The sequence below is a fragment of the Hylobates moloch genome, unplaced genomic scaffold, assembly GCF_009828535.3.
Source record: "Hylobates moloch isolate HMO894 unplaced genomic scaffold, HMol_V3 SCAFFOLD_7, whole genome shotgun sequence".
In the NCBI taxonomy this organism is placed as follows: domain Eukaryota; kingdom Metazoa; phylum Chordata; class Mammalia; order Primates; family Hylobatidae; genus Hylobates; species Hylobates moloch.
Window position 1 is genome coordinate 93,549,027 of NW_026652282.1, and position 22,410 is coordinate 93,571,436.

At 35.7% G+C, this 22,410-nt stretch overlaps 2 protein-coding genes across 3 annotated transcripts in view; both read left to right on the forward strand.

Moving 5' to 3' along the window:
* Nucleotides 1-15,322, forward strand: part of ALG13 (ALG13 UDP-N-acetylglucosaminyltransferase subunit) — a 30,679-nt gene extending 15,357 nt beyond the window's left edge. Inside the window, exons 4-6 of one of the 2 annotated variants that reach the window (XM_032757486.2) lie at nt 11,384-11,750; nt 12,325-12,408; nt 14,997-15,322. In XM_032757486.2, coding sequence (XP_032613377.2) covers nt 11,384-11,750; nt 12,325-12,408; nt 14,997-15,071 — 526 coding nt within the window. In that variant the 3' untranslated portion in view covers nt 15,072-15,322. Of the gene's footprint in view, nt 1-11,383; nt 11,751-12,324; nt 12,409-14,996 lie in introns of those variants that run through there. The other variant, XM_058441532.1, reaches the window with a different exon arrangement.
* LOC116811963 (putative bifunctional UDP-N-acetylglucosamine transferase and deubiquitinase ALG13) overlaps nt 14,979-22,410 on the forward strand; it is a 66,582-nt gene continuing 59,150 nt past the window's right edge. The window contains exons 1-5 of the mRNA XM_058441344.1: nt 14,979-15,047; nt 15,808-15,854; nt 16,553-16,625; nt 21,690-21,771; nt 21,956-22,118. The gene's annotated coding sequence lies outside the window, so the exon portion shown is untranslated. The remainder of the gene's footprint in view (nt 15,048-15,807; nt 15,855-16,552; nt 16,626-21,689; nt 21,772-21,955; nt 22,119-22,410) is intronic.

Genomic DNA, 22,410 nt, shown 5'->3' on the forward strand with positions numbered 1-22,410 from the left:
ATCATTAGTATTTATATGTCACACTACAGTTCCCTCATTTATCAGTGAAGAAATAAATATAGCAATTAAAAGGACAAATCACTTATTCTAGCTAAATTTCAGTATAAAAAGTAGTCATTATAAAATTAAAGTCCATCAATTTCATGACAGGTAAACTATGTTATTTAAAGTTACTTTAATATTTTTTCAACTTATTTTAATCTGTACCCAGAGGTACAGTGCTTAAAACGTCTTTTTAAAGACATTTTCTTTCCATTATACTTAGATGTCAAAGGGAATAATTCCATTAGGGATGGGGAAACAGGATATGGACCCATATTAGAACTTTGATTTCCAGTAGAATTTCAGTGAAATTCCTCTGGTTCTTTTTTTTGGACCAAAGAATGATTACTTGCTGAATGTTTTGTCAGGTAGCAGCTAACAGCCATCCATAATTAAGCACGAATGTGCTAAACACTGAATATACAGTGTCTTTTGTATTATTCTAACAACCTTAGGTTTAAGTCACAAAAATTTCTAGAGCAGTGTTTCTCAAACTTTGAAACATTAATAGGTGATCTATGGAGGGAAGAAGGTGTTTGGTAAAGGCTAGGTCAAAAATGTAAAGCATTTACTGCAGGCATTCCTTAGGACCTTTAATGTTGCTAATGGGCACTGTGAATCTCAAGGATAGGATTATAATACGCAAAGTTTGCTGAAATTTTGGCCTTGAAATTCTCTTTTTAGGAATACATTGTTCTAGAGCAGTGGTTTTCAAAGTGTATTCCCTGGGCCAGCATTATCATCACCTGGGAACTTGTTAGAAATGCAAATTCTTGGGATTCATCCCTGGCCTGCCTCAGAATCCCTTGGGCAAGAGGCAATCTTTTAACAAGCCCTCCGCTTGAGAACCACTGTTCTGGAGGTTTACAGGACTAAAGTAGTTTGCTGTGGAGAAAGCCAATTGGGATTTCAAGTGCGATATTTCAAAGGACAGTATTAAATACCTTGAAGTGGCTTTTTATTATATGCAAGACAAAGTCTAGAATTGACCCACAGGTCTCTTTAAAATATCCTATTGTACTAATCTGCAGAATGGAACCTCTGCTTTACCACTTCTGGGCCTTTGTTCATGTCTTTTCTGCCTTGGTATGTAATTCCTCTTTATGGTAATTGTGCAAACATCAGGAGATTTTGTATAGTTTTAGTTTCAGTACTGTTACTGATTGGATGTGAAAACTTAGGTAGGTCTTAAAACTATTTCAGACCTGTTCTTCATCTGTAAAGTAAGAGGTCCCTTGGAGCTGTAAAATTCCAATTACTTGTTTTCCCAGTTTATGATGCTATTGTTTCTTGCTCACTAATGATAAAATGTTTAAATTTACTTTCTAAAATTAAGGTAATACATGTGAATAGCGAAAAATGTTAATTGATTATACAAGGCTTACAACAAGAAACAGCAGTTGTATGTCCTACTCCTCTCCATCTCTGTTCCTGCTTCTTATAGGTGACCGTATTACTTTATGTTTTATAAATAATATGCTTAAACTGGTTTTGTTTTTTAAATTTGAATATCATTTTAACCTTCCTATATGGAAGAGGAGACTTTTCAAAAATTAATGTTTTTAATTTACAAGTCACAATTGTATATACATTTATAGGGTACAATGTAATGTTTTGCTATTTGTGTACAATGTGGAATGATTATGTCAAGCTAATTAACATATTTACCTCACTTACCTATCATTTTTTATGGTGAGACATTTGAAATTCTTATTTTGAAGTACACAATATATTATTATTGACTGTGGCGACTCTGCTGTACAAAAGATCCCAGAACTTATGTCTTCTGTCTGTCTGAAGCTTTGTACCCTTTGATCAACAACTCCCATTTTCTCTTTTCCCACTCACCCCCCAGCTTCTGGTAACCATCATTCTAACTCTCTACTTCTATGAGTTCAACTTATTTAGATTCCATATGTAAATCATGCCCTCTTTGTCTTTCTGTGCCTGGCTTATTTCACTTAGCATATAACATCCTCTAGGTTCATCTGTGTTGTCACAAATGACAGAATTTCCTTTTTCTAAACACTGAATAGCATTCCATTTTGTCTATGTACCACATTTTCTTTATCTATTCGTCCACTGATGGACACTTAGGTTGTTTCCTTATCTTGGGTACTGTGAATAATTCACAGGTAATGAATATGGGAGTGCAGGTATCCCCTGACATACTGATTTTATTTCCTTTGGATATATACCCAGAAGTAGAATTACTAGATCATATGGTAGTTCTATTTAATTTTTTGAGGAACTTCCATACTGTTTTCCATAATGGCTGTACTAATTTACATTCCCACCAACAACATACAACAGTTTCCTTTTCTCTGCATCCTTGTCAACACTTGTTATCTTTCATAATTTTAAATAAAAGCCGTTCTAACAGTTGTGAGGTGATAGTCTCATGTTTTGATTTGCATTTCTCTAATGATTAGTGATGCTGAGCATTTTTTCATGTACTTGTTTGCCATTTTTATGTCGTCTTTTGAGAAATGTTCGTTTAGTTCCTTTGCCCATTTTTAAATTGGGTTACTTGTTTTCTTGCTTGTTGAGTTGTTTGATTTCCTTACAGGTTTTTTTTTTGAGTTACTTGATTTCCTTACATATTTGGATATTAACCCCTTATCAGATGTATAGTTTGCAGATATTTTCTCAATTTCTGTGGGTTGTCTCTTCACTTTGTTAATAGTTTCCTTTGCTGTGCAGCAGCTTTTTAGTTTGGTGCCATACCATTTGTCTATTTTTGCTTTTGTTACCTGTGCTTACATGGTCATATTCAAAGAATCATAGCCCAAAGAAGTGTGGAGCTTTTCCCCTATGTTTTCTTCTAGTAGTTTTGCAGTTTTGGGTTTTATATTTAAGTTTTCAATCCATTTTGAGTTGATTTTTTAATATGATGTAAGGTAAGGATCCAACTTCATTCTTTTGCCCGTGGATAGTCAGTTTTCCCAACCCCATTTATGGACAAGACTGTCTTTTCCCCATTGTGCATTCTTAATACCTTTGTTGAAAATTGACCATAAATGTGTAGGTTTCTTTCTGGACTTTCTATCCTGTTCCTTTGTTTGATGTGTCTGTTTTTATACCAGCATGATGCTGTTTTGATTATACTCACTTTATATATGATTTGAAGCCAGGGAGTGAGATGCTGCCAGCTTTGTTCTTTTTACTGAAGATTATTTTGTCTATTTGGGATCTTCCATGGTTCTATATAAATTTAAGGATTATTTTTTCTATTTCTGCAAAAATGTCATTGGAATTTTGATAGAGATTGCATTGAATCTGTGGATCACTTTGGTAGTGTGGACATTTTCACAATATTCTTCTAATCCATAAACATGGGATATTGTTCCATTTATTTGTGGGGTTTTTTTTTCAGTTTTTTTCATGAGTGTTTTATAGTTTTCAGTGTTATATCAGTCTTTTACCTCATTGGTTACATTTATACCTAACTGTTGCTATTGCTATTGTAAATGGGATTGTTGTCTTAATTTTCTCTTTGGATAATATAGAAACACTACTGATTTTTTATATGTTGATTTTGTATCCTTCAACTTTACTCATTTTTTTTTTTTTTTTACCAGTTCTAACCATTTTTTATGTGTAGTCTTTAGGTTTTTCTATATGTAAGAGCATGTTATCAGCAAATAAAGATAATTTCAATTCTTCCTTTTCTAGTAGGATGTGTTTTCTTTCTCTTGCCTAATTGCTCTGGCTATGATTTGTATGTCGAATAGAAGTGGTGAGAGGGAGCATCCTTGTCCCTGATCTCAGAGGAAAAGCTTTCGATTTTTCACCCTTGAAAATGTTCATAGCTATGGGTTTATCATATGTGGTGTTTATTGTACTGAGATACATTTCCTGTATACCTAATCTGTTGAGAGGTTTTTTTTGTTTTGTTTTGTTTTTTTTTGAGATGGAGTCTCGCCCTGTCATCCAGGCTGGAGTGCAATGGCATGATCTCAGCTCACTGCAATCTCCGCCTCCCAGGTTCAAATGATTCACCTGCCTCAGCCTCCTGAGTAGCTGGGATTACAGGCACCCGCCACCATGCCCAGCTAGTTTTTGTATTTTTTTTTTTTTTTTTAGTAGAGATGTGGTTTCACCATGTTGGCCAGGCTGGTCTTGAACTCCTGACCTCGTGATCTGCCCGCCTTGGCCTCCCAAAGTGCTGGGATTACAGGCGTGAGCCACCGTGCCCTGCCAAGAGTTTTTTTTGTTTGTTTGTTTGTTTTTTTCAGTATGAAGGGGTGTTGAATCTTGTCAGATGCTTTCTCTGCATCTATTTAAACAATCATGATTTTTATTCATTCTGTTAATGTGGTGTATCACATTTATTGATTTGTGTATATTGAACCCTCCTTGCAGCCCTGGGATAAATCCCACTTTATCATGGGGAATGAGTCTTTTAATGTGTTGTTGAATTTAACTTGCTAGGGTTTTGTTGAGGACTTTTGCATTTATGTTCATCAGGGATATTGGTCTGTAAATTTCTATTTTTATAGTGTCCTTGTCTGGCTTTGGTATCAGGGTAATGCTGGTCTTGTAAAATGAGTTCAGAAATATTCCTTCTTTTTCAGTTTTTTGAAAGAGCTTAAGAAGGATTGATACTGGTTCTTTAAATGTTTGGTAGAATTCAGCAGTGAAGCCATGGGGTCTTGGACTTTGGTGGGAGACTTTTATTACTGATTCAATCTCCTTCCTTATTATTGGTCTGTTCAGATTTTCTATTCATGATTTAGTCTTGGTAGGTTGTATGTGTGTAGGAACTCATCCATTTCTTCTAGACTATCCAATTTGTTGGCGTATAATTGTTTATAGTGGTTTCTTGTGATCCTTTGTATTTCTGTGATAACAGTTGTAATGTCTCCTATTTCATTTCTGATTTGAGTCTTTTTCTCCTAGTCTAGCTAAGGGTAGGTCAATTTTGTTTATCTTTTCAAGAAACTCTTAGTTTCGTTTATTATTTTTCTATTGTTTTTCTAGTGTCTTTCATTTATTTATGCTGTGATCTTTGTTTCCTTCCTTCTGCTAACTTTAGGTTGTTCTTTTTCTAGTTCCTTGGAGTATGTTAGATTATTTGAGATCTTTCTTCCTTTTTAGTGTAGGCATTTACCAGTATAAATTTCCCTCTTAGAACTGTTTTTGCTGCATCCTGTAAGTTTTCGTATGTTGTGTTTCCATTTTCATTTGTCTCAAGGGTTTTTTTTTTAATTTCTTTTTTGATTTATTCTGTGACACATTGACTTGCTCAGAAGCATTTTGTCTAATTCCCACATATTTGTGTATTTTTCAAGATTCTTTCTGTTACTGATTTATAGTTTCATGCCATTGTGATCTGAAAAGATACTTGATATGATTTCAATTTCCTTAAATTTGTTAAAACTTGTTTTTTAGCCTAACAATATGATCTATCCTGGAGAATGGTCCATGTGTGCATAGCAAGAATGTGTATTCTGTTGCTGTTGGATTGAATATTCTGTATATGTCTGTTAGGTCCATTTGGTGTAAAGTATAATTCAAGTCTAATGTTTCCTAATTGATTTTCTGTCTAGGTTATCTGTCCATTGTTGAAAGAGGGGTAAATGAGATCCCAAAGAGGAGACTTTTTTCTTTTTTCTCTTCCCCATTTTCCTTCCCATCCTCCTAATTTAGTTTTATCAGTTCTGTGAGATTCATTTTCAATGTTGATTATGACTGCTTAACTACAATATTATTCACATCTGAGCCATGTAGTGTTCAATGATTTTATTTCCTTTCCTGTAAAACTTTATCTCATTTTGTTATTTTATCATTTTCCCAGTTTTTGATAGTAACAGCTCCAAACTTTCCAACAGAAGTGTACATCTCTCATTATATTCAAACACATTGAGTTATCTAAACTTTTATTATCTTATTTGAGATATCCACACTGGAGTTCCCTGTCCTATTTTTGGAAATGCTTATTTTCTAGTCCTTCTGAGTGTCTGTCTGCTTGCGATTTCCCCTTCATCCTTATCCTGTAATTTCTCTTTGTTTCTCTCTTGTGTTGAATCTCCTATTTCCAAGATTGCTCCCTTCCACCCCCAGACTTTAAAAAAAAAATTCTTTATTTTGGTTTCACATATCTTCAGTAGCTTTTCTGAGAACGGGTGGCAACATTTTTGAATCTTTTTCTTTTTTTTTCTAAAAACACCTTGTTTTACTCTTTTATTTGATAGCTTGCAATAGAAATAAAGGTTGGAAATAACTTCCCCTCTAATCTAGAGCTTCATTGTTTTCCGAATCCTAGTTTTTCTTTTGAGAAGTATATTGTGTTCTTATTTGTGTTCTTTTGTGTATAAACTATTTTTCTTCTGTGAAAACTTTAGGATCTTCTCTTTATGCCCTGACTTCAGAAACTTTATTGTTATGTCCAGGGATGATCTTTTTAGCTTTCATTGTTGTGGCTACTTCATGGGCCCTTTCAGTCTCAATATGGATACTCATGTTCTACAGTGCTATAATTTCTTTATATTGTCGTCATCATCATCATCATCATCATCATCATCATCATCATCATTTCTTTCCCTCTGCTTTCTTCATTTCACTTTGGGCTTCCTGTTGGTTAGATGTTGGCTTTCCTAGATTGATGATCTAATTTTCTTATTTTTTCTTCCCAATATCGTTGACTATTCTGTGAGCTCCTCAACTCTGTTATATTTCTTCTGCTTTTTTGATTTACTTAACTGATAAATTTAAATACAGTAAAATTAGCCTGTTTTCTTATATAGTTCTATAATTTTGACAAACGCATAATCAGGTAACCACTACCACAGTCGAGATGCAGAACAGTTCCAGTGCCCCCATTTATCCTTTCTCTTTGTAGTCAGCCCTTCAACCCTAACTACTGGCAAAAATAATCTGTTTTCCCTTCCTATAGTTTGGCCTTTTTCAATGTCATATAAATGCAGGCATACAGTGTGTAGCCTTTTGAATCATGTCTTTTTTCACTTCGCATGTTACATTTGAGAGACATGTTCTTTTATGTATCAATATTTCATTATTTTCTATTCCTAGGAGTATTCTATTGTTTGAATGTACCATAGTTTTTGTCTATTCACCAGCTGAAAAATGTTTAGATTGTTTCCAGTTTTGAGAGCTCATGATTATGGATAAAGCTACTATAAACATTCACATAGAGGTTTTGGTGTTACCATTTCTCTTATGTAGTTACCTAGAAGTGGGATTGCTTGATCATATGGTAATTCTGTTCAATTTTATAAGAAACTGCTAAACTATTTCCCACAGTGGTTGTACTATTTTACATTCCCACTAGCAACATATGAGAGTTCCAGTTCTACATCCTTTTCAACACTTGGTATTGTCAGTTAAAAAAATTATTTTAGTTAGTATGTAGTGGTATCTCATTAAAGATATACAAATGGCCAATAAGCAGATGAAAAGATGCTCAATATCATTAGCCACTGGGGAAATGCAAATCAAAACCACAGTGAGATACCACTTCACACCCACCAGGTTGACTATAATCAAAAGATGGAAAATAACAAGTGTTGATAAGGATCTAGAGAAAATGGAACCCTCATACACTATTGGTAAGAATGTAAAATGGTGCAGTTGCTCTGAAAAACAGTTCCTAACATTAGGTTAAATAGAGTTACCATATGATCCAGTAACTCCACTCCTAGGTATATACCTAAGATAATTGAAAACATAAGTCCAAACAAAAACTTGCACGTGAATATTTATGGAAATATTATTCATAATAGCCCAAAAGTGGAAACAACCCAAATTCCTATCAACTAGTGAATGGATAAACAAATTTTGGTTTATACAGGGGATTGAACTATATAATGATGCACCATGCTACAACATGGGTGGACTTTGAAAACCTTATGCTAAGTAAAAGAAGCGAGTCACACAAGACCACATACTTTATGATCCCGTTTGTTTGAAATGTTCAGAATAGGGAAATCTATAGATTGAGGAAGTAGATTAGTGGTTGTCTGGGGTTGGTGGGGATAGAGGGATTAGAGGTTGACAGCTATAGGATGCAGAGTTTTATTTTGGGATAAAGAGAATGTTCTAAAGTTGATTATGGTGATGGATACACAACTCTATACAACAAACCATCGAATTGTATACTTTAAGTGGGTGAATTATATGGTATGTGACATACCTGAAAGCTGTTAAATTTACCAGTTTTAAGAGTACAATTTAATTTTTAGCGAATATACAGAATTGTGCACATATCACCACAAAATAGTTTTAGAAGATTTTTATTATTCCAGAAAGATTCTTTGTGCTTATTTGTAGTCAATGCCTATTTCCACTCCAGCCCTGGGCAACCAATTCATCTGCTTTCTGTCTCTAGATTTACCCTTTTGGCATATTTCATATAAATGGAATCATATTCCTTTTGGAATCATACAGTTTTTGCTTCCATCTTCTTAGGACCAGTTTCGCCAATCCTTGTTAGTGCTTGTTATTGTCTGTATTGTTTATTACAGCTATCCTGGTGGGTATGTAATGATGTCTTATTGTGGTTCTAATTTTCATTTTCCTAAAGATCAGTGATTTTTGAGTATCTTTTTATGTGCTCATTAGCCATTCTTATATCTTTAGTGAAATGTGTATTCAAATCTTTTGTCTACTTAAGAAATTGGATTTTTTTTATTGTTGACTTTTCAGAGTTCCTTATATATTTTGGTGCAAAGTTTTTCTGGTTAGATATGTGATGTAAAAATATTTTCTTCCAGTCTATGGCTTGTATTTTCATTCTCCTAACAATGTCATTTGCAGAGCAAAAGTTTTTAATTTTGATAAAATTGAGTTAATTTTTTTTTCTGTTATGTATCTGAGAACTCACTGCCTAACTCAGGATCTTAAAGATTTTCTCCTATGTTTTATTTTTTAAAATTTTGAGGTTTTATTTTACATTTATACCACTTTGAGTTAATTATAGTACAAGGTGTGAAGTATAGGTTGAGGATCCTTTTTTTTTTGCATGTGGATGGTCAATTGTTCTGGCACCACTTGATGAAAATGCTATCTTTTTTCTATTCAGCTGATTTTGCACCTTTGTCAAAAATCAATGGACCATATTTGTGTGGATCTACTTCTGTGTGCTTCCCTGTGTGTTACTTTTCTTTTGCTCTGTCTCCTTTTGTCTTCCTGTCCCTACTTATATTTTTTTCTTTTTTCAGTTTTCTATTACTTTTCTGATTCTCTCCCTCCTTCTCCTGATTTTCCCTTCCCCCATTCGCTTCCTCAAAATGAAGCATTTAGATTGCATTGTTTTATATATCATTTTTAGTTTAAAAAGTAGATGTGAAGCATTTGTGTTTTTCTTTACAAGTACAATATGCTGGAAACAAATTAACTTTTAAATTATGATCCCTTTTTTTTGTTTGTTTTTTGAGACAGAGTCTCACTCTGTTGCCCAGGCTGGAGTGCAGTGGTATGATCTCGGCTCAAGCCATTCTCCTGCCTCAGCCTCCTGAGTAGCTGGGACTACAGGCACCCACCACCATGCCCAGCTAATTTTTTGTATTTTTAGTACAGATGGGGTTTCACCATGTTAGGCAGGATAGTCTCGATCTCCTGACCTCGTGATCTGCCCACCTCAGCCTCCCAAAGGGCTGGGATCACAGGCGTGAGCCATCGTGCCTGGCCAAATTATGACCCTTAATTAATTTTTCTTAGTGAATTAGTGACCTTAACAAAAGATGGCAATCTCTCTTCCCAGTGTGTTTCAGAACTTTTGCAAAAGGCATCACTTCTCCAGTGTTGCAGTTTATTTAAAAAAGAAATTTAGTGGCTGGACATGGTGGCTCATGCCTGTAATTCTAGCACATTGTGAAGCTGAGGTGGGAGGATAGCTTTAACCCAGGAGTTTGAGACCAGCTGGGCAATGTGGCAAGACCCTATCTCTACAGAAAATAAAAAAATTAGCTGGGTGTGGTGGCATGCACCTGTGGTCTTAGCTACTTGGGAGGCTGAGGCAGGAGGATTGTTTGAGCCCAGGAGGTTGAGGCTGCAGTCAGCTGTGTTCACACCACTGCACTTGCACTTTAGCCTGGGTGACAGAGTGAGACCCTTTAAAAAAAAAAAAAAAAGAAATTAAGGTAATTTCAAATTGGCATGCTAAGAAAGTCAAGATTTGTTCCCTTTTTACCGTGTCAAACATTATTTCATTCCTAAATTATAAAATATTGCTGCTTTTCCTAGAGGGAGCAGTCATGATTACTACTGGATCCACAGATACCAAAAAAAAAAAAAGAAAAAAGGAAAAAACAATTTTGAAAGCAGCTTAATGTTGTGCCTTCTCTAAAGCCAGCTTTTGACCTATTTATTTTTTTAATACTTAAAAAATGTAAGAAAGGAATTGGATTTTTGCATTTAAATAAAAATAAAAGACACTAGATAGTATAGATAATAGGAACAAATAAAACAAGCAATTGGGCCTGCCTTTGGCACTTAATATTTTCTTTGGTTTTCTCAGAATCCAGAGTAATGTATCTGGAAAAGTACACTAGTAAAACATTGAAACACAACTCTCATTGTCCAACTCATCTCATACTCTACCATACCATTTCAAATGTAGTCTATTAGTTTGTGGATATTTTCATGCTGCTTCCATTTAAATTTTTATTTCCATTTTTAAAGAAACACTTTTTTGCATTTTTCTTTTTTATTGGTGCCATATAATAGTTTGGAGGCATTAGTCAAGAATTGTATAAGGTTTCCCTATCATGGCTAATAAGATTTAGTTTCTGTGATCCTGGCAGAGATTATTATCTAGAATTAAATGAGAAGATTACTTCAACCGTATATCTGAAATATCCAGGTAATAGCTTTGGCACTTAGCTTGAACTGTGCCCTCTGCCACTCTAGATTAAGGGAAGTTCCTTCTCCTTTTTTGTGTGTATTAAAAAGGTATTAATGCAGATGCTCACTGGATAACTAGGTTCATGAAGATTCTCTCCCTCCATGTTTCCCTGAAACTATGAAAGGAGCAGGGAATTTGGGGAGAGACTGTAGTTGAAAATTCAGCTAGAGAGCTTAAAGCAATTCTTAAAGCAATGTAATGTGGACCAGGCTGCATCCTACACACCTGAGCTTTATTGTAGTCACTTTTCAGCCTCGTGCAGCAGTTGCCCTGAGTTAAGCTGCAAAGTCAGTTTCCTTCTAGACCCAAAGCTCAGCTGCTTATGCATACTTTTCTCAACCTTGGTCTGATTGGGTTAATCCCACTCTTTCCCAAGGAGGTAACTCTAAGCACTTTCTCCCTCCCTCCCATGTCTCCTGCTCAGTCTGAGTTCCCTGTTCCTAGGAGGATTGGCTCTTCCTCTTGTTTTCACAGGGTCCTGACTTGTCCTGGGCAAGCCAAGTCCATTGCTTCTGCTCCTGGGAAGTGCCAAGATTCTGCAGCGCTGACTTCAACTGCCTTCTCAGGCCTAGACTTTGGGCTGCTTTCCGGATACCTGCATAAGCAAGCCCTTGTTACTGCTACCCATCCTACCTGCACCCTGCTTTTTCCCTCTTGCCACACTTTTTTTCCTCTCCCTCTCACCCCTACCCTGTACAAAATGCATAAAGGATGGAAAAACTACTGCAGCCAGAAGTCTTTGAATGAGACATCAATGGATGAATATTTAGGCAGCTTAGGGCTGTTTCGAAAGCTGACTGCCAAGGATGCCTCTTGCCTCTTTCGGGCTATTTCGGAGCAGGTAAAAGGAAAACATATATCTTCCCTATACTGAATTTTCGGAGTTTGAGACATAGGATGGTCCTGTAGTTTGCCAGAAGAAACAAAAAAAATTCTCCTGCTTTCTAGTGAAAACATCAGGCCTATCAGGTCCTAGAGAGAAGCTGCCTGCTCTTTCTAGCTTGGTGCATGCCTTTGCTGAATAGCCTATATTGCTGTACCTTTGCTATCTCTTCTGTTTTTTTAAATGCCAGTTTGTAATGTAGGAGGGGTGAGATAAGGAGGCTAAAGACAACTTTGAAATATATCTTGATCCTTTGTAAGCATCCCCTGCTTCCTCTAATTTTAATGCCTAAGAAAAAAATTATAGGCTGTGCACATAAGGAGTAGAAAAGGGGATGGGGCATGACAGTCATCCTTCCCCCATTTCGTTGAAGATGATATTAAAAAAAACTTTTAGTAAGATGATTTAATTTCCCAATTTCCTACATATGTTCTGAATAAGGAAGGCTTAAGTATCCAGTTCATAGTCTTGATTTAGAAGTGCCTATTTTAAATGACTACTGACAGTGGGCTGGTCTTTGTCTTCTTTTTAGTTGTTTTGCAGCCAGGTCCATCATTTGGAAATCAGGAAGGCTTGTGTCTCATATATGAGGGAAAATCAACAAACTTTTGAGTCTGTAAGTAGAATACATACCCAGGGGAGAGCTGGTAGAGTATGTAGCAGGTGGGAAAATAATTGTGAGCACCTACCAAAATTAAACTGTATCATGCAGTCTCCTCAATAGCAAATATTTAATTCCCAACTAGCTCCCTTCCCAGTAGCTAACATGCTTCTTGACCCTCTGCTAGAATTAGGTTGTTTAGGACTCTAATTAAAAATCAAGAATAATCTACATTTTCCCACTACTTACCTCGTCCTACGCCAAGAACTCCAGACCCTAAAAAGTTACATTTTGATTGCTGTTTTATATTATCCATACAGTTTTATTGAACAATTAATAATAGTTCATGAAAGGTTTGGCTCTGTTAATATTTTGCAATGCATATTTTAAAATACGTAAAAATGGGAACCTCCTCTATTTTCTTGCTTAATCCTGTGTACAATAATCTTCAGCCAGTTTGAGAAATCCTATAAAACTTAATTGTAAGGGAACAAATGAGTCTTAAGTATCTAGTCTTTCCATGTGACAAATTGTATAATTAGAGCTCTGCCACTAATGATTAACTTTAGGTAAAACAACTTACAGAAGACATATTTGTACACTTTCATGTATTTGAATTCTTGTTAATGAAATTGGAGGCTTCCTTTTTTTTTTTCTAAACGCTTCTGGCCCTTGCGGTGCTGTTTGTTTCTTCTGTTTATTGTGGGTATTTGCCTGCTGTTTGAGTTTTACTCTTAATTTTCTCAACTGGTTTCAGTGAATTTTAAAACTATGTGAAGACTTCTTGACTTAAAAGCTTGTTACCTTGAAGTTCATTGTAGTCTTCTCTACACCTGGGGAAAGGATTATTAGTAACGTTACTTCAAATGCAAGACCATAGTGTAAAGCAGTGCATCTCAAGTATTTCTGTGCATACAAATCACCTGGAGATCTTGTTAAACTACAGGTTTTGATTCAGTAGGTCTGAGTTGGGGCCCGAGATTTCTTTTTTTTTCTTACCTTGAGACAGGGTCTTACTTTGTTGCCCAGGCTGGAGTGCAGTGGCAGGATCACAGCGCACTGCAGCCTCTGCCTACCAGGCTGAAGCAATCCTCCCACCTCAGCCTCCAAAGTAACTTGGGACTACAAGCACACGCCACCTCACTGGGCTAATTTTTTTGTGTTTTTAGTAGAGATGGGGTTTCGCCATGTTGCCCAGACCGGTCTTAGACTCCTGGGCTCAAGTGATCTGCCCGCCTTGGCCTCCCAAAGTGCTGGGACTACAAGTGTGAGCCACTGCGCTCAGTGGAGGTTTCTGCATTTTTAACAAACTGAAGTAATGCTTGCTATTGGTTTGTGGACAACATTTTGAAGAACAAAGATGTGTGTAAAATTTTAAAACTACATAAATGAATCTCAATTCAATACTGAGTGATAGAAACCAGACCCCCTGCAAAGTTTATACTGTTTGATTTCCCTTGTATAAAACTCTAGAAAAAATACAAGCCAATCTATAGTGACAGAAAGCAGATCAGTGGTTATATATCAGTTATAGAAGGGCACAAGGGTACTTATGGAAGTGATATATTCACTATCTCAATTGTGATGATTTCATGGGTGTATACATAAGTCAAAATTTGTACTATTTAAATTGCACAGTTTATTGTATGTCATTTATTTATTTTTTGAGACGGAGTCTTGCTCTTTCGCCCAGGCTGGAGTGCAGTGGCACGATCTCAGCTCACTGTAAGCCCCGCCTCCTGGGTTCATGCCATTCTCCTGCCTCAGCCTCCCACCATGCCCGGCTAATTTTTTTGTATTTTTAGTAGAGATGGGGTTTCACCATGTTCGCCAGAATGATCTTGATCTCCTGACCTCATGATCTGCCCACCTCAGCCTCCCAAAGTGCTGGGATTACAGGCGTGAGCCACCACACCCGGCCTGTATGTCATTTATATCTCAAAACTTTTTAAAAGAAAAATTTAAATGATTTTTTAAAAGTCTAGTGATATGTATCCATGGAACTAGAAATAAATCTATTACAGTCCCCGAGTTTAATTTCATTTTTATTGAGGCATATTTTACATTCAATAAAACTCATCATTTTAAGTTTACCATTTTTAGTTTTGGAGATGATATGCAATCATGGAACTACCACTGCAGTCAAGATACAGAATGTTTCCATCACCCCTAAAAAGTTCGCTTGTCCCATGGTCTTTTTAGAAACTAATGAAATTCTCTTTAAAGTTCCTCAGTTTAATTTTGTAAATGCATGTCTTGTCAAATCTGAAATCCTTAGAAATACTGGTCTTGCTTGATTTATGAAAATTGTCATTACTTAAATTGGCATTTCAAATGAAACTCGAAAGCATACCATTTGATGAAATGCACTGGTATGTGGATATGCCAGGACCAATTCCTAAGATACTTTTATACTCCAGCTTTTCTCCACTCATGACTTTTGTGTATGTGCAAATCTTCCTGAGGTGCTGTGCAAAGTAGAAACTTACTACCATAATTGTTGAGCTGAGCAAAAAACCCATTGCAGGATAATATTGTAGAATATAATCAGATTTCAGTAATGCTGTGTATTTGGTTAAGTCGAGTTTGTTTTATTTTTGAAGTATGTGGAGGGATCTTTTGAGAAATACCTGGAACGGTTGGGAGATCCTAAGGTAAGATCAAATATGGGGGTTTAATCTTTTCAGAGTTATTTGGAATAGTAATGTAAATTTATTCATTCAGCTGTATTATTTTAGCCAGACCCCAAATATTTTATTTAGTAGCCAGCTGTGTTGAATCCAATAATTCTTGCATAAGTTTAGAGGCTGGCAATTGACCTATTGTTTTGTGTTGAATATTGATAATTGTGTGTTAACAATCCCATCAACCATAGACTAGCAAAAGAGTATACACTACTTGGAAACAGGACAAGCTTAAGCCTTTTCACTTTAACGGGGGAGGAGAGTGGTAATGAATTTTACCAAGAGGTCATTATTTTGTTATTAAACAATTCCCCTGGTTTGTAGTTATCTTCCTTTTATGTGGGAGTAAAATTCATAAATTCATACTTTATTTAGAAATAATTTTTATGTGATAAAGTTAATTCCATAGTTCTAGACTTAAAAAACACATTTACTAAATCCCTACTGCCTTTTTATTATACTAGTTCCATTTTTATTGTGTTTTTAAAATCTCTCCTATTAACTATCCTTATTACTTAATGGCTAAGTAGGGCTTTAGATCCTTTTTTCAGGATAAGTTTATGTTAGTGAGTAGCTATCACAGTATTCCAAGTCTTGAAACGGGTTATAGTGTGTTCTACAAATTCTTCATCTAAAACAGTGCTAAGCAGCTAAAAATTTGTTATACTTGAAAAAACTACCTCCTAGCTACAGAATGTTTTTTAAAACTCAATACACTATTTATGTTTAGGAAAGTGCTGGCCAGCTGGAAATAAGAGCTCTTTCTCTAATTTATAAGTAAGTTATATCCTCTTTTCTTTGAGAAGTGGGTATGTGCATGCATGTGTGTATAAGATCTCAACGGTCTCTTCAGGATTGGGGAAATTTGAGATTTGATGTATTGATACCTAGAATGAAGAAAGCTAAGAAAAAGTGTTAAAATATTTTAAATGGTTGAAAAGTCAAAAGAAGAATGTTTCATGGGATGGAAAAATTATATAAAATTCAAATTTCAGTGTCTATAAAGCTTTGTTGGAACACAGTTATGCTCATTCACTTATGCATTGTCTGTGGCTGCTTTCATGCTACCAAAGCAAAGTTGAATAAACCATATAGTCTGCAAAAGCTGAAATGCCTATTTTCTAGCCTTTTGCCCCAAAAATTGCCAACCTCTGCTTTAAATAAAGGAGAGCACCACCCCCCAACTCACAGACATACATACAATTGATAATTGGTTGTCTTTACCCCTTCTCCTCCCAAATTAAGATACGTTAAAAAAAAAAATCCATAAGACTTTGGGGGCAATTAGCCATCTACCTTGAATTAACATCATTTAGCCCTTTTGGATTATTTTAAAGCCAAACATTAAACCAGATATTTATATTACTTTATATGAATAAGGTAGGCAACTTAAAAGCACAAATAGTTGTTCCTATAACTATCTCTTACATATACCAAATTATGTCTTCCCACTTACCTTTGTTTTCCCCATGTAGTCGGGATTTCATTCTTTATCGCTTTCCTGGAAAACCTCCAACTTATGTCACAGATAATGGCTATGAAGACAAGGTAAGAAGATGAGTGAATGTTGACTTAAAGAAGTTGAATGATGCTTCTGGCTTGCCTGGATATTAAATCATTTTTAACCTAATTAATGAAAAGCATAGTCTGACAGGTTTCTCTGTTACTAGCATTTTCCTCTCTAGTCAGTTAATCTCAATGTTGTTAGCCCTCTAAACAGACCTGATCGTCATTTCTCTGTGATAGGAAAAAAGCCACCCCAAACCCTAATTGGCTTCTCAATGACTGAAAAGGATAAGGTTCAAATTTTGAAGCTAGGCATTCAGCATCCTGAAAGGTCCCAAACCAGCTTCATTTTCTTCCTTCCTTATTATGCCATGCTTCCAGGTATTCTGCCTTTCATACTTTGTGTCTTTGTATTTGAAACTTTCTCAATGTCCTGGAGTCATTTTCTCACTTTGTGCTCCCCTAGCAGCTCCTAAGTAATTGTAGTATTTATTATATTGTGTTTGTTTTCATATGTATTTCTTTCATTATCTGAATGTTTCTTGAGGGAAGTGACAGTGTCTACTACTGCCTGGTAAAGTACTTGATTGTTAGTTGAGAATACTCAGCAGATAAATTGTTTTTCAGCATACAGCTTCTCCTCCAAAAAGTTTATAAAAGAAAAGCCTTTTATCCTGATTATTTTATTAGTGAAATATAGACCACACAAGGTTTGAGTTTTATATGTCTTATTTCACAACATGGAACACAATTTAGACACAATTTTAATGATGGCAAGACACGACTAGAGACCAGGAGAACTGTTAGGATGCTGTTACTGTAATTGAGGGGGAATACCTGAACTAAAGAGAAGTAGCATTAGGAATAGAGAAGACTGAGTAGGAGGTAACTTAGAAGAGAAGTGTGAATGGGGTACATTAATTATCTCTTTTCTGAGCTTTGGGGACACCAAAATGAATACGTGAAATCCTTGCCCTCCAAGAGCTTAAGGGGCAATGAAGACAGACCTGCAAAGGGTTACAGCCAAGTAGTAAGTTTTATAATAAAAAAAATTGTGCTAAAAGCATAAGGGAAAAAGCCCTTTCTGCTTGAGGGAGTTTAGAAAGCTTCATGGTGGTAGTGACATTTAAGTGGAATATAAAAGAGTCCATCAAATATGAGGAGCAGTCTATTCAGAGGAAACACTATATACAGAGGCATAGAAGGAAGAGACCCTTTGGGAGTTAAGTAGTTGGATGTGAGGAGGGTGATGCTGGAAAGATAGTTTGGAGTTACATAGTAAGAGGTAGAGCAGGCCATGCCAAATAATTTGTCTTTTCATTGTACAGAATAGTCATTTGAAACTTTTTCCCAACATTTTATTATGATGTTGGAACATAAAGAAAAGTTAAAAGAATTTTACAGTGAGCATCCATATACCTACCCACCACCTAGTCTGCTGTTAACATCTTAGTATTCTTATCACATACCTATTCCTTGATCCATTCATCTGTCCATCTTTCTTTTTCGACGTATTTTAAAGTAAATTTCAGACACCAGAAAATTTGACCCTAAATGCTAATGGGAAGTTTTTAGGTAAGGGTGTGACATAATCTGAATTGTTTGAGGAAGAGGAGTGTTAGCTTTTGTATCTAAGCAGTTGTATATAGCATTGCTTGAGATGAAATTTGGATCTTTACCAGGTATCTTTAAACTCCCAGTTCAGTTTTTCCCCAACATTGTATTCTGAAATTTTTCGTATAGAGAGAAGTATGAAGACTCATGAAGTAAACATTCATGTACCCACCACTTAGTTCCTACAATTATGCAGTTCCATTTATAAATGTCTTGTGTATCTTACAGGGAGATTATTTAGCTAATTTAGGGGGAACATTACCCATTGGGAACCATGAGAATATAAAAATGTCAGACCTTTTGAGTGTGTACAACCTACAAATATCCATACATGTATACAGAGCTAATACTTACCAGCACTTGGGTGTTTGCATGTACAGGATAGTGCATATATATGTCTGATTTGGGAATTTATAAAGTGGGGGTATGTGTTTATATTGAAAAGCCAGTCTAACTGGTGTGAGATGGTATCTCACTGTGGTTTTGATTTGCATTTCTCTGATGGCCAGTGATGATGAGCATTTCTTCATGTGTTTTTTGGCTGCATAAATGTCTTCTTTTGAGAAGTGTCTGTTCATGTCCTTCACCCACTTTTTGATGGGGTTGTTTGTTTTTTTCTTGTAAATTTGTTTGAGTTCATTGTAGATTCTGGATATTAGCCCTTTGTCAGATGAGTAGGTTGCCAAAATTTTCTCCCATTCTGTAGGTTGCCTGTTCACTCTGATGGTAGTTTCTTTTGCTGTGCAGAAGCTCTTTAGTTTAATTAGATCCCATTTGTCAATTTTGGCTTTTGTTGCCATTAGGAGATATACCTAATGCTAAATGACGAGTTAATGGGTGCAGGAAATCAACGTGGCACATGGATACATATGTAACAAACCTGCACATTGTGCACATGTACCCTAAAACCTAAAGTATAATAAAATAAATAAATAAATAAATAAAAAAGAAAAGCCAGGTGCTTTTATTTTGTGATGCTTTGCTTTGCCTAAAACTTTGTTGCTTTATCTCAGTTCACACTCCTAAGATTGGCATCAGGATTGAGTTTTTAAAAATGAGGCCGGGTGTGGTGGCTAACGCCTGTAATCCCAGCACTTTGGGAGGTCGAGGTGGATGGATCACTTGAGGTCAGGAGTTTGAGACCAGCCCGGCCAATATGGTGAAACCCGGTGTCTACTAAAAATACCCAAATTAGCTGGGCATGGTGGCGCATGCCTGTAATCCCAGCTACTCAGGAGGCTGAGGCAGAAGAATCGCTTGAGCCCAGGAGGCGGAGGTTGCAGTGAGCCAAGATTGCACCGCTGCACTCCAGCCTGGGCGACAGAGCAAGACTCCATCTCAGAAATAAATAAATAAAAATGATTGTATTATAGGCAGTGAACATTATTAATGAGCCTTCTAAAAATATTTTAGAACAAACTTTCATAGAAATGTCTAATATTCACTTTGGCATCTTTTATCTTGTGTGTTGACTTAATTCTTCGTTCTACATAGTTATCTTCAGTTTCTTAAGTGTATTCAGCTGAAATGGAGCCATCTTCACTCAGCTCATTTGCTCTATCTAGATAGAAGTACATACTTACATTAAAAACAAAATAAAATTAAGTCTGGAAATGTAGAGTAAGAAAGTCCCCACTCATCCTCTTCAATCTTATGCCCTTCAAAGTAACAAGTATTGGTTCTCATGCACTGCAAAGTAACAAACTATTAAGTATTGGTGAGTATCTTTCTGTATCATTTTCTTCGTGTTTGTCTTTTAAATGTAAATGGGCTCATATTTAACATTGTTACTTGTTCTTTTTAAATATCCTTCTTAGTAATATAGATCTACCCCATTTTTTCACTAGTTTACTGCCATTAATTACATCCCATCTGGCCACTCCCAAACAAACCACCCACAAGTATGTATGAATTACTATTTCATGTTGGGATACCACCAGAAACATAAAAGCCATCATGCCTTGTTTTGCCTCTTCCAGTCAAAATCGAAATTCTTGCCACTTGAATAGAGAAATTATATAGTTGTCTGTCTTCTTTCTATAAGAACTGCTTATTCATCACTCTGGTTAACTGGATTCCTTTATTCCTTAACAACTGCCTCTAGTTATTAATATTTCTTACAGTTCCCGGTTCTTGTAGCCCAAAGTACAAAGGATTTCTCTGCTCAAAATCTGCTCACTGTTCTTATGAGTTAATAAACTCTTAAATGCAAATACCCCTTGTGGTGGGAGAAACTTATAACTTAAACTTTACTGTAAGTTACTTCAGCTTGACACTTGACTTCAGTACTTTGAAATGGATTATTATTGAAATAGAATTGTGGTTTCCAAAAAGACAAGTGAAGAATAATAGACCTGGGATCAAATAACTGGATTATTGGGAGAAGTTAGCCCAGGGAAGAGTAGGAAGACAGAAAAAAAGAATGCTTAGGATAATTTTTTTTTTCTGCCAAGGAGGCTTGGTGGCAACATCTTTCCACAGATTGCAGAATCATTTTGAGTAACTCAGGTTGCTAATACCTTCAAAATGGAAGAACCTTAATCACTAGGGATTATATCCCTTATATAAGACAGTGTTTTTTTTGTTTTTTTGTTTTTAAGAGATGGGGATCTCACTATGTTGCCTAGGCTGAAGTGTGGTGGCTATTCACAGGTGAGATCATAGCACACTATAGCTTCAAACCCCTGGGCTCAAGTGACCCTCCTACTGTAGTAGCTGAGACTGTAGGCACACACCACTGCATCTGGCAAAGACAGATTTTTTCAACAAAAATTCAGAAAGGTTTTGGAACAGTTATATAAACAAATTTCATCACGTGCAACATTTTGACTGAAAAAATTTTGCTTAACAAGCATGGCCTTTGAATTGTTTTGGGAAAAAAAAAATTCTAGGGATTCAGGGAATCAGCTCAGATGTTAAACTGTCATTTTTGTAGCCTGAGATGTGCCTTAATTCATTGAGGAAGTCTCTCTAGCAGTATTGGTGCTATATAGTGTATTGATATATTGCTATTCAGTTAAATGGATAACTTTTGAAATAATTGAATAAAATCCCTTTCCTCCCTTAGTCTGAGTTTGGAGTATTTGGGTATTTGACCTAATTTTTCCAGTCATTCTTGGAAGTTAGCTGGGTCTTTTGGCATCTGTTAGGCTTTCTGTTATGTTCAATAACTCAATTTCTAAGTGTTCCTTTTTTTTTTTTTTTTTTTAGCAAATTTGTAAATCAGGACTTGTTTGGTATATTAATGTGATTGAGGCTCACAGTGTAACCTTAGTAGTGATTTTAATCTTGGCATTTAAAAGTCACTGCCAAGAAAATCTCTATGAGGTACAGGTTGCATTTCCTTATATTTAGATTTTAAAAATCACTTTTAAAAAAATTCAGTTAGTTATCAGTTACTGACTACTGACTCAATTTCAAGTTAATTATCATCTTAATTTCATGGTTTTAAGATGTGTAACATTCAGTTAATTGTTCTGTGTTTTTCTTTAGATTCTACTCTGCTATTCAAGTAGTGGTCACTATGATTCTGTGTACTCAAAACAATTTCAGTCAAGTGCAGCTGTTTGTCAGGGTATGTGAAGGCTTTATAAATTTTGGGTGTGATTTCAGATGACTTGCTTTCACTCTGGGACCCACCATGAATAGTCCCTTTAAAACCTTGTTGGTACCTATTTGCACACAGGATTATGGCTATTTTCACATAGTTAATACAAATCTTATTTTGACAATTGGAATTTTGGCCATTTTTTTTTCAGCTGTATTGTACGAAATTCTCTATAAAGATGTGTTTGTTGTGGATGAAGAAGAGTTGAAGACTGCGATTAAATTGTTTCGAAGTGGTTCTAAGAAGAACAGAAATAATGCTGTGACTGGAAGTGAGGATGCCCATACTGATTACAAGAGTTCAAATCAGAATAGGTAATAAAGGGAAAGGGGATATCATGATAATTATGTTCCATACTTCTTTGCATAATCATTTGAAAGTGGAAGGGGCCTGGCCAGCTTATGAGTTAGGTTACATATTCACATGTACACATATGTTAGGATATATATTTTTAATGAGGGGAGAGTTTTATCAAGGAGATGTGTCGTGAGATGCCCAGACTTGGGGGTTTTGTTCAGGTCCGTTTTGTATTGCTAGAAGAAACTTCAGAACTATCTAATTACATGATTCTCAAACTGTAGTTGTATAAGAATTATAGTGCTTGTT